The following is a 12,083-nucleotide window of genomic DNA, read 5'->3' as shown; positions in this document are numbered from 1 at the left end:
CATTAACATATAGGCTACTTTTTATCCCGGAACAATTTACAGTTCCCGCGGGATTTATGGAAAAGAGCAACTGCTAGTATCAAATATGTTGAAGTACAATATAATTCGGTCCATACGAGTATGTTTGTCTTAATATATATTAATTTATTTATTTAATGCCTTTACAACAATCTTACATATAACATATCTGGGTTTTTATTTTAATTATTGCTCTTTATAAAATGTATTTAGATACATCGTTTGGGAGATAATTGAAAATTGAATACGTTACACGGGTGCACTTCCGGGGTACAGCTAGCTTGACAAACAATTATAATATAAATTGGTCAGACTTTTGACTAAAACGTAAAAAAAAATCTTGTTTGCACTATAGCCGAAGTAAATATGCGCTAGGAAAAATGGATCACAATTTTCCAAATGGATAGACACACCGACAGAGCAACTTGAAAAAAGGCTTAATGCATTTTGGATGTCAATACAAAACCATCCAATCTGTCAATGGAAAAAGCCTCCATTTGCGATGTGAATCCATAGACACGAGAGATTTGGAAAAACTCTACAATACGATTATTAATACTTATAAACCGAGTTTTGTGCTTTTTTATTAATCTATGGCCTAAGAGAATGGAATCCAGAGCTAATATATATACATATATATATATATATATATATATATTATATAGCTAAGTAGAAAGCGGGACCTGTGCCTTGTAGTGACGGCATAACGTTTTCTCTGATACGTGATGGTATACACAAGAAACACAACACACAAAAACACAATTATATAGCCATTAATTCTATACTGTAAAAATAACGCCAAGATGTTAACGTTCAGCAAATTGGCGTGTCTTTATGACACCGTGAATTTTGTCACAAACACGGCTAAAAATTCTCACGACTTTAGGTCTGACCCGGGATTCACACTAATAGGATTACACACTAAATTGAACACTTAATTACTTAAAACTTAGAATCGTACTCGCCCCCCGAAAGTGAAGTCGATCTCCTGACCGATGCGCTATTACCGCTTCACCGCTTCCATACATTCATAATCATTAACAATCCATCTGTAGGTACCATATCATGCATTGAGAGTCTTTTTATAGCCGTCTGCGTAGGAAGTTTTATATATTTGAAAATGTATGATATTATGATTCAACCATATTTTTCCCCATTCGTGTTAAAGAGAGGGGGTGGGGTTTGCAACGCACCTCGCGACGTAATGATGCCTCGTGCTCCAGCGAGTAACAAGCTGGCTTTCAATGGTGCGCCATCCTTAACCCAAATGTGGTATACGTGTATTATATGTGCACGGTGTATTTAGTTTCTTCTCACAAAGGCTACCTGGTTTATGTATACATTCTATACTAAATATACTACGACAATACACACTTCGCCATCTAGCACCAAAGTAAGCGTAGCTTGGGTTATGGGTACTAAGATGTCTGATGAATGTTTCTATTAATTATATACATATAAATACTTATAATATACAGATAAACACCCAGACACTGAAAAACATTCATGTTAATCACACAAACATGTTCCAGTTGTGGAAATCGAACCCACGGCCATGGACTCAGAAAGCCGCGCCGCTGCCCACTGCTCCATTCGGCCATTTCTGATATTTTCTTAGTAAATATCAAGTCGAGGAGCTGTGATAGCCTAGTGGACTCCCCTATCGGGGGGACAGAGTTTGATTCCCGGCACGCAACTCGAATTTTTCGTGTTATGCGCGTTTTAAATTTGAGGCAATTAAAAATCACTTGCTACTCGTATAAAAATTGGTGAGCAAGCCTGCGTTCCTGAGAGTTTTTATTATGTTCGCAAAGGCACGTGAAGTCCACCAATCTACACTTGGCCAGCGTGGTGGACTACGCCATAATCCCTTCTCTTTGCGGAGGGAGACCGTGCCTTTTAGTAACCGGTAATAGATTGACAATGATGTTGATGATGACCATGAAAATTATTATCCGGTGAAATGATAATGCAAATGCTGAAATGAAAGCTGACCTGTTAGGGGTATGGCAGTTTTATTAAACCCTCACCCCTAATCGGAAATGCAGCATCTTACCTGAACTCTGACTGGCTTGGCTAAATGTCTTTGCCCGTAGATAACGAATAGCCAAGTCTGCCACTATTAAAGACAGGGAAGAAAGGGTAGAGAAAAATCTGAAATTATAAATTTCCAAATTGCCTCTGCTGGAAATTGAACATTTTAAGACACTGAGCCATTGAGTTCATGAAAGTTATATACCTGCGCATAATTTTTTAGTGCGCATGTTATCTATATCTATATTCTAAAGTAACAATTTTGTTATGTTTTGTCTGTACCCAATAGACTCCGAAAGTACCGGACGGATTTTAACCATTTCTTCGCAAAGAGAAAGCTAAACTGTGACGCGGTAATATAGGCTTTAATTGATTTTGAAAAAAGTTGTTCATTTTTAAGAAAATTGCAATAATGTAACCAAAAGTAGCATAATTTTGCCTGTACAATGCATTACGCGGCGTGCGCTAATAAACTATTGGCAATACATAAAAAATATTACATTATTAAAGTACTCATTACCTAAAAGAAAGACCCGATGGAATATATATAACTTTCATAGTTAAGTCGCATTGGTAACTTTTGTGCTCAAAATTTTTATTGCTATTTCGGTATTCATTCTTATAAAAAAAAGATTTTTCCATCAAAAGTATTTATATAGCAGTAAAATACTTTTTAATAAATTACAATCGGACATAAAATTTAGAAGTAATCGCTAGTTTCAAAATTATATTAACAAAACAGTTCTTTTGAGATATTTTATTAAATTTTTTTTTTCGTTTTGTTTACAATTCACATCTTATAAATATCAGTAGACATACACCTCTAAATTTAATTCCACACGTCTCTCAAATAAACTGTTCCAATGAGATCCTTTAAAAAGATAAACAAAGGCGCGCAAAGTCGTGGACAACAGCTAGTAAATTATAAACGTTGTACAAATAGTGCGCACGTGGGTTAGCATATGGAATGCTAACTGATTTACCGCATTAAATCGGTTCGCGAATACCTCTTTGAGCGTCTTCTTCGACGTAATATACTCGTACCTTAAACTTATTTTATTTACTCTAAGCTGAACTTTTGTTTGATCGGATCACATGTTAGAAACTTCAAGAATCTTATATCCGTAGAGGGCCTGGGAAAGTCTGAAGTGTATCGCTAGATCCAATTTTAGTAGTAGTAGAACCTTCTATGACAGAGCTACTGAAATTCTATCTTCCGCCAAGCAGCAATGCTTTATTCTGGTCTGTAACGCGTTGCCGGTTTAATCACAGACACATGAGGTCTAACACCTGCGCCTCACGTGATGCACTGCGTACGAAGTGTTTCTTGCTCGGCGAAGTGTTGCTCCGTTTCTACTTCTTCTTTGGATTATGGCTTTTCTTAGTGCCAAAAAAGCACAATGCATTCTGCCAGTGCCAAGTAGCTTCGAAAAGGCACGTGTTTAAGAAAATCGACTATTACTAAGATATGCCTTAACGCTCAAAACCGTCTCTCCTATAGAGATACGATGCCTGTGTTCAGAAGTGGGATGTTAATAGGCAGTGGATATAAAGCAATGACTTAACTCAGTCTCTTAACTATCTTTGACCGTTCCTTTATTACTGGAGATCGTGGCCTGGGTGAGATGTCAGCATCGAGTAGGGGAATTTTGTCTCCATCGGCTCCTGTTGGAGGCCATTTTTATAGAACCGGCACGAGTTTGACTCTTTCAACTGGTCAGCCCAACTTGGTGACCGGTCTTTTGTCTTCGGTGTTGCCTGTAACTATAATTATGAAGCTATGCATCTTGGCGCGTTAGGGAAAAATAATGAGAGTAAATTTTTTCAATGCGCGTACACCGTCACAAAAAACCGACACCCTGAAGTTAGCTATAAGGTTTTACAGTGTACATTTTCAATTGTCAAAGTCTGCGGGCGCATTCCGCTGATTCAATTGATACAATTGTACATACTCGTAAATCTCAAATTTTAATGTCGTTTGTCCGATAATGAGTCTATTAGTATTGCAATTTCTTTAATTATATAGTTTTTTTTTTGTGATATTTAAATAAACTTTATTTAAGTAAATAACTAACTAATTATGCTTTGTAATAAAACTTTCAATGTATTGAATATCTTTTCCTACAAACATAGAATAGATAAAACTTTTGAAAAGATTTTTATCATGTTATGCCAAAGGGGTAAAACTTCTAAAGCGTGTGCATAAGTACACACACGGTTTTTTTTCTAGGCTTTCATTCCCCCGCCGCATAGTGTCCCCGAAATACGAGAGTATGCGTTGGTAACATTGAACAACTGAACAATAATTTATGTGTAGATGACACTAAACAATAATCTGGAAAATCTCTTTGTTAACGTGATCTTATTAATATACCGCAAACACATCTCATTACCGGTACAGTACAGGGCACCAATCGCCTCCCACAATGAGAAAGGTTCAGTACGTCCACCACGCTGCCCCAGTGCAGATTGGTGGACTGCACACGCCTTCAAGAACATTATGGACTACCAGGCATGCCGGTTTTTTCACGATGTTTTTCCTTCACAGTTGAAGCAAGTGATATTTTAATTACTTAAAAAGCACGCAACTTGGAAAAGTGAGAGGTGCGTGGTATACTGGGATACGAATACAGCCCCCCGAAAGTGAAACCGAAGCTCTAACCACTGCTTCAATATCATCTTTTCCTGGTCCTGTCTTCGTACTCGGTTGGCCTAAACCGTCCGTTGTACGTGTCCATTGTACTGAATATCAATTATATCGTACACCAAAATTGTCCACAGGCTGAACCAGGAAATCAAAGGTGGCGCATGGTGTCCGAAGTCGCAGATCACCACCGAGTCTGCCGAATGGCTGGAGATCAACCTACACACTGTCCACGTCATCTCCGCTACGGGCACCCAGGGGCGGTTCGGCAACGGCCAGGGGGTGGAGTACGCTGAGGCCTATGTCCTGGAGTACTGGAGACCGAAGTTGGGCAAGTGGATTCGGTACCGAGGCGCTGACGGGCAAGAGGTAAGACGTGATTGTGAGAAAGAGTGTTTTGTTTTTTTTTAATTTCGCTGCAAGTTAGAGGGACGTGCTGGGATTCGAACTCGCCCCCCCGAAAGTGAAGTGAATTCATATCCACTGGGCTATCACCGCTTAACTTAGTCCGCTCAGTTTAAATTAAAAGTAAACAAAACGTACGGGACATAATACAAAATTACTTCCCGATCGGTCAGTGGCGTGCATAGAGGGTATGCACAGGGTATGTAGATGATATAAAATTAAGAAAATCTCCAGTACGAGCTATAAAAAACTGAAGGATACGCGTTGAAAGAGTTACAAAAAGCCTACCCTTAAGTATTTATAGCTCGTACTGGAGATTTTCCCCTCTAAGCACTCTGCTGCGATCGGCGTACCTGTTACAGAATTGAGGAGCGGTTCAAGGGTGCTTTTCCAGGATATAAGTATCCTCTAGTCCACTTCCAGAACTCATGCAATCTCTGTGCCAAGTTTCAATGCACTCCGTTGGTTTAGCAAATAGGTTACGAACAAACATAAACAATAATTTATAATATTAGTATAGAAGTATGGATGGCAAAGGATTTTCCGTTAAGTCAAAAGAGCAATTGCTGAGTTTATTGCCGGCTTCTTCTCGGTAAAATCTGCTTCCCGAACCGGTGGTCAAGTCACTACAAACAGACTGACTCTAGGTTTCAAAACCAGGCCTACTTTTGAATCTTTTGAATTTTAAGATAAAAGCCTTTTTATTTGTTCCTCATCTTTAACCTGTTAGATGTTTTTAACTCCAATGCTGGGCCTCCTCTCGTAAGTCGTCTCCTCGTCTCGTATGTCCTCCCGTATAGGCAAAGGATAGATACAATCTCCATTGCTACCGATTTGACAAACAGACAAACTTGACGCTTCAAAAGGGTTTATAGTAGGCCTACTTTAAAAAAAAAATATTTTAGAATGTTAAGTTGCACCGTAGAAGTCTTGTACTTGATGTTATAATTGGTATTTCCCCACAGGTCCTCACCGGTAACTCCAACACCTATTTGGAGAAGAAGAACCAATTGGACCCTCCGATTTGGGCGTCGAAGATTCGCTTCATCCCTTACACCACCCACCGGCGCACGATATGCATGAGAGTCGAACTCTACGGCTGCTTCTGGAGTGGTAAGTAATCTATACCAACTTAAATCACGCAAAAAAAAAAAATAAAGTACACTTACTGTAGCATCACTATACTCCTAACAATACAGTATATTTTTTAAGACGAAACATTGCTCTTTATAAACGATAAGTGGATATAAACAACCGATATACTCCAAATGGAGATAAGTTAGTGAGTACCGTCCGCGAAAGGTGCACAAGTTATTAGTAGGATTAAGTATGTGCTTAAATAAAATGGTTCCTAATGTTTTAAAAAGCATTTAATAAATCATGAATTTCTTAACGACAAGGCTGCTTGGTAGTAGGCCGCTCCGCTCTACTCTCATCTCGAATTGTAAATTGATGTTGAAACAGAGCAATTTTCAACGAGAGCAAATTTCTCGGCAGGAACTACCTTCTACTAGTCGTCACTACAAACAGACTGACTTTGCGTTACAAAAGTGCTTATTAACTATATTTAACTAACTATGGCTGTAAAATAGCCTTTATATTGGTTCCTCGTCTTTAACATTTAAGATGCTTTTAACTCCACTGCTGGGCCGGGCCTGTGAATTTTTATTTCGTTTACTTTAAGCTCGGGTCGTTAGACGTCCTCTTATATAATGAATCTTTCTCGATATATTAAAGTAAATAATATTTCGCTACGGGGTTATTAACTAGCGATAGAAGTATTTAATAGCTCGTCAGAGTGCAGCTTAACCTAGGGCAATACCTAGAATCGAGTATCGCAGTCTAGATCGGCACATGCGAGGCATTATACGGGAAAACGTTGCAAATTGTTCCTTTAATCACACGTCTGCTTCTTTCAACAATTTTTAGAGATCCTTAGATACGCGCATTTTGTGATCTAAAGCCGCTAGTACCAAATATTATTATAAAAAAAAACATCGGTAAATAAGTAGGTACCTAAATGCTAATGAAAAAATAATTTGCAGATAATTCATGGAAACATAGATGAAAAACATCAATTGTTTTATTTATATCTACTTATAAATCTAAATAATTTTAATATCTGATAATTTATAACATACTAAAGTGCGCCCAATTTTTCCTCGGATTAAATGTAAACACAAATGTCAGGTCTTTCGCTTTGTGAAAGAGGTAAACAACATTTTATTTTTCTGGAAAAATTTAAATTAATTTTAGTTTCAGTCTTATGTAAAAATTTAAAAACAAAATCTGTTGTCAAAACTACTAAAATGACTTTTTTTATTGTTGTGAAATCCTCATGGATACCACTTTACAACTGGGAAGTGCACGTAATAATTCATGGGGAAGGAAGTAGTAATAAATTGCTTAAAACGAGCATAGCTCCAAAATGTAAGAGGTGGGTGCCTGAGATCGGGGTGGGCTGAACTCCTAACCTCTAGGCTATCACTGCCAACGTTATCATACGGGACCCCATAACGGCGCGACTTCTCCTCCCACTTCGCCGTATTTTTTGTTAGTTTTTCCCGCCATTGTGGAGTCCAATCGGTCTAAACAACGTGCAACGCTTTTGTGACGGACGAACGTCACGAAAGACCCATAATAGCATTCCACAGATTGCAATCGTTCACTGTTAGTGCTTATGTTACAAATTATGTACAATATCTTTACATTCACTATATTTTCTATACACCCGACGCCAAAACGACGGGGTGTAATAAGTTTGACGTGTCTGTGTGTATATGTCTATCTGCGGAATCGTAGTGCCCGAACGAATAAAACGATTATAATGGAGTTTTTTTTGTTTAAAAGCTGAATTAGTCGGGTGTGCTCTTAGTTTGATGAAAATCGATCCAAAATGGCGGATTACAATATTTTTTTCACTCAATATGGGTATCAAAATTTGCTTGAGGACTAAAAATTAAAAAAAAAGATACAAAGATAAAAAAAAGATAAATAATATCTCTTTAGTTTATTTGTTTTTCTTCTATTTATAAAACTTCACACTAAAAAAGTAATCAAAGGATTGTTTACATAATAAAACAGTTTAGAAAAAATAGACTTTAGTATAAAACGAAAGCACTCCCGCTGTTTGTACGCTTAGATTTTTTAAAATACAGATATACAGTATCATCGTTACTTCGACCCATTACCGGTCCACTACAGCGCGGCGCACGGGTTTTCTCCCACAATGAGAAGGGGTTAAGGCCGTAGTCCACCCCGCTGGCCCAGTGCGGTTTGGTGAACTCCACATACCTCTGAGAACTTTTTGTAGAACTGTTTTCCATCACTGTCGAAGCAAGTGATATTTTTAATTACTTAAAATGGCTCGCCGAAAGTGAAGTTGAGCTCCTACCTACTGCGCTATCACCGCTTCGCATATATGCAGTATACATAGACAGACAGATTCGACGTTTCAAAGGTGCTTATATTAGGCCTACTTGATACAAATGAATTTTAATTTTGGTATACTAAGTTTTTAGGATATACCTGTAAAGTCACATTACCGCACTCCGAAGATATACCTGCGGTGTCATATTACTCGCGGAACGGTGACATTCGAAAAGCGGCAAACACTGCACCGTGCTAGTCCTTTGGGGATGGCAAAACTAATTCAGCGATATAAAATTGCATTCACAATGCACTTTACAATTTCTGCCTTCTGCACTAGTCGTGTAATCGGAGATTATTGGGTCACTTTTATATCTCCAGCTCTTCCCGAACATTACGACGTTGTTTCACCTAGTGAGTTCGTTTCATAAGTTTATTAAAATAAGCCTTATCCATGCAGAGAGAGGCGGCCTACACCGTTCTCATTGTGGGAGCAGACCCGTACCCTGTAGTGGGCCGGTATTGGTTTGATTTGATGAATTGGGGCAGTCGGGTAAACGAACACATTATCCTCGTTATAATAGCGTTGTTCATATTACACCAGTATTCCACCAAATAGGGATTGATAGAATTTACCCGCAAAATTCAAAATTCAAAAATGTTTTATTCATGTACTTATACCTTATCACACAGGCACTTATGAAACGCTCATACACTTAAAATGTTAACACTAATGTGAGTTGATTGTGATAACTGCATTTGTAAACTTAAAACTAAAGCTAGGAGGGTTCCAAACGCGCCCTGGTGGAAGAAGAGCCCACAACAAACTTAGCCAGGTTTTTTTTGTTATCACTATCTCACAGTCGAGTTAATGGTTAGCTATGAAGTTAGAGCAATTGATACCCGAGCTATTTTGGGATACATGTAATTCTTGATATTATGATAGGATATTATGATAGGATTTTTCTATAAGCTTACGTTTTACATAAACTTTGAACTTATTGTGAGACGGCTTTGGGAAAACTGTGGAGAACTGTCAGGAATGTAGGTTTCAAAGTGATATTTTATGGCTTCGAACGCACATAACATCGAAAGAGTTGGGTGCCGGGATTCGAATTCGTCCCTCCGAAAGCAAACTCCTAACCACTAGGCTATAATCCTTTGCGTAATCGGTTAAAATGTTGGAGACGTGATCAATTTATGCAAATCAAACTCAAGCCAGTTACTAGGAACTGCGCTCAGAGCGAAGGAGATATTTAAATCACAAATCGGATGCTAATTACATTAAAACGTCCAGTGTAATGCATGCGCGTCACCAGGATGTACTGTAGCCTTAGTACAAGATTGGCTCGCTCGCAATCTTTCAAGTATAGAAATACTTGAACATCTGACTAAACGAATGACAACGTTTGTAAAAGAAAAAACTGAAGTACAGGATTTGCGACTCTATAGCGACTGGGTTAGGTCAATTTTACTTTGGCGATACAGAGTTTAATACTCGAAAACGACTACTCGATTGCGAGCGTGCGAAGTACTGAGGCTACTGGAATCTAGATTCTTGTGTGACTCAGTAATACATCACGGTGTTTGTTTGTTATTACTTGATCGCAGTGAATGCTGACCCTTATTTGCTTTGACATCCATAGGCTGCCTACAGACAAATCAATGTTATTGATAATAATCTGAATATTATCAATAATATTGCCAGTGTGTGTATTGAAGAATTGAAGTGAAAAAAAAATGCAGCGCAGTCTTTGGGGACTGACGATACAAGTGACAACATACAGGCTTTCTATACAAAGTGTTGTATACAAACAAACATGCTTTTTATACAACGTGTTGTATACAAAGCGTGGTCTGCATGCCATGGGTAGCGGCTCGGCAGTGCTTCCCGAAAATTCGTTCGGTACGAATAAACAAACGTTAGCTTGTGGAATAATTTAGATATATGTTATTGTAGTGCATCTGAAATGTTCGCGAGGGCTCATTCTGATGACTTATTAGCCATCAGCAACGACAGCTTTCTGAAGGCGTTAACAAATAGATCCGACGCTCAAACTTACGAGCTTTATATTAAACTCCATGTAGGGCTGCCTGGAGGCAGAAATTCTATTTTGTAATTATTTTGTATATTTAATATTGATATATTATAAGTTTTTGAAGTGTTTGTGCCACACTGGTTGGCAGCGAGACAACTGCGATGTAACTAAACGTTTTCACACGACCAAGGTGCAACGTTACTTAACGATTTAAGCTAGATTATTACGACATCGCTCACTGTGTACACGTCTATATTTGTGTTTGTTTGAAAGCGCTAATCTATGAAACTGCCAGTTGACTTCTCAATTTCATCCCTAACCGGGTTACAAAGGGGATCCGAGTATACATAACTAGTTTTTTTTATTTCTTTATTCCACTACTAGTCAGCCCTTGACTGCAATCTCTCCTGGTCGTACTTAAGTGATGATGCAAGCCATAATGGCAGCGGGCTAACCTGTTAGGGAGTATGGCAGTTTTATTCAATCCTTACCCGTAATCTGTTATATCGATGAAAGAAGTATTTAAGTTGACAAAACAATATAGGAGTAATTTTAGTAAATTATGAATGGAGTTTATTTTGTATTAAAACTACTTAGTTCCTTTTCGAAAAGTTGCCCCGTTGGAAAAATGCCATTGCAACAGTTTAATGTGCTAACGCTTTCGGTTGCCTCGACAACGTTGGAAACTGGTTTTATTTTAATCTCCCGTGTGTGAATGGGCTTAAAATACAGCATGAAACGATTAAAGACCGCACGACCAGTGGTATAAAAGGTGTAAAAATTATTTTTCTCAAAAACATACTTGGTAATTTGAACATTATTTTGACAAACTTCTTCTAGATTAAGTTGTTGTACAACAATTTAATAAAAATCCATATCTTCTGTCGTGGTTTAGCGGCCAATTAAATTACATAGGAAATAGAACGATCTTTTACTCCGAAACATGGCAATCAATGAGGTAACTTATCAATGTTTTTAAATTAGGTTTTAAATTTCTGGCTTTCAAATAGCAAGCTGTTTCTTAAAAAAAAAACAAATGAACACTATGAAGCGGAAAAGGTTATTGTTGTTTGCCAAGTGAAGACATGTTTGAGAAAAGTACTGCGCAAGCCTTGGCCACAAATAGGCATTGAAGACTTACATATGTGTGCCCCAGACCACATTTACACGTTCGTCCGTCAATGCCTGTTTTGTTGGCCGCCGCAGTAATGTACTAATACGATGATTCCGTCGAAATCGCTTGTATTTCATCTCGCGGTATGTTTCGAGTGGCGTTATTGGCTACGGTCGGCGCGGCGTATTGGCGTTCATTAGCGCGCAATTTTGATGTTTGGCCGCAGGTATTGTGCGCGGAATTAATTTGTCGCGACGGATGACGCCCTCGGGATTGTGTTTACCAAACGCTTTGTGGGGCTGCACACTATACAGCAGTGGCGTGCATCGAGGGTATGCACAGGTTATGCAGATGATACGAAATGATGAAAATATCCAGTACGAGTTATAGATACTTAAGCGTAGGTTTTTTATAAGTATAACAATGCCTATCCTTAAGTTTTTTATAACTCGTACTGGAG

General features: G+C 38.3%; 1 protein-coding gene across 2 annotated transcripts in view; it reads left to right on the top strand.

Annotated features, from left to right (window-relative positions):
• The window catches only part of LOC120636415 (discoidin domain-containing receptor 2-like), a 146,047-nt gene that overhangs the window by 111,091 nt on the left and 22,873 nt on the right, over positions 1-12,083 (top strand). For both annotated transcript variants that reach the window (XM_039907889.1, XM_039907888.1), the window contains exons 4-5: positions 4,834-5,065; positions 6,067-6,214. In XM_039907889.1, coding sequence (XP_039763823.1) covers positions 4,834-5,065; positions 6,067-6,214 — 380 coding nt within the window. The remainder of the gene's footprint in view (positions 1-4,833; positions 5,066-6,066; positions 6,215-12,083) is intronic.

This window comes from Pararge aegeria, chromosome Z (genome assembly GCF_905163445.1).
Source record: "Pararge aegeria chromosome Z, ilParAegt1.1, whole genome shotgun sequence".
NCBI lineage: Eukaryota > Metazoa > Arthropoda > Insecta > Lepidoptera > Nymphalidae > Pararge > Pararge aegeria.
Note: the sequence above shows the minus strand (reverse complement) of the source record. Positions and strands in the feature narration are given on the sequence as shown.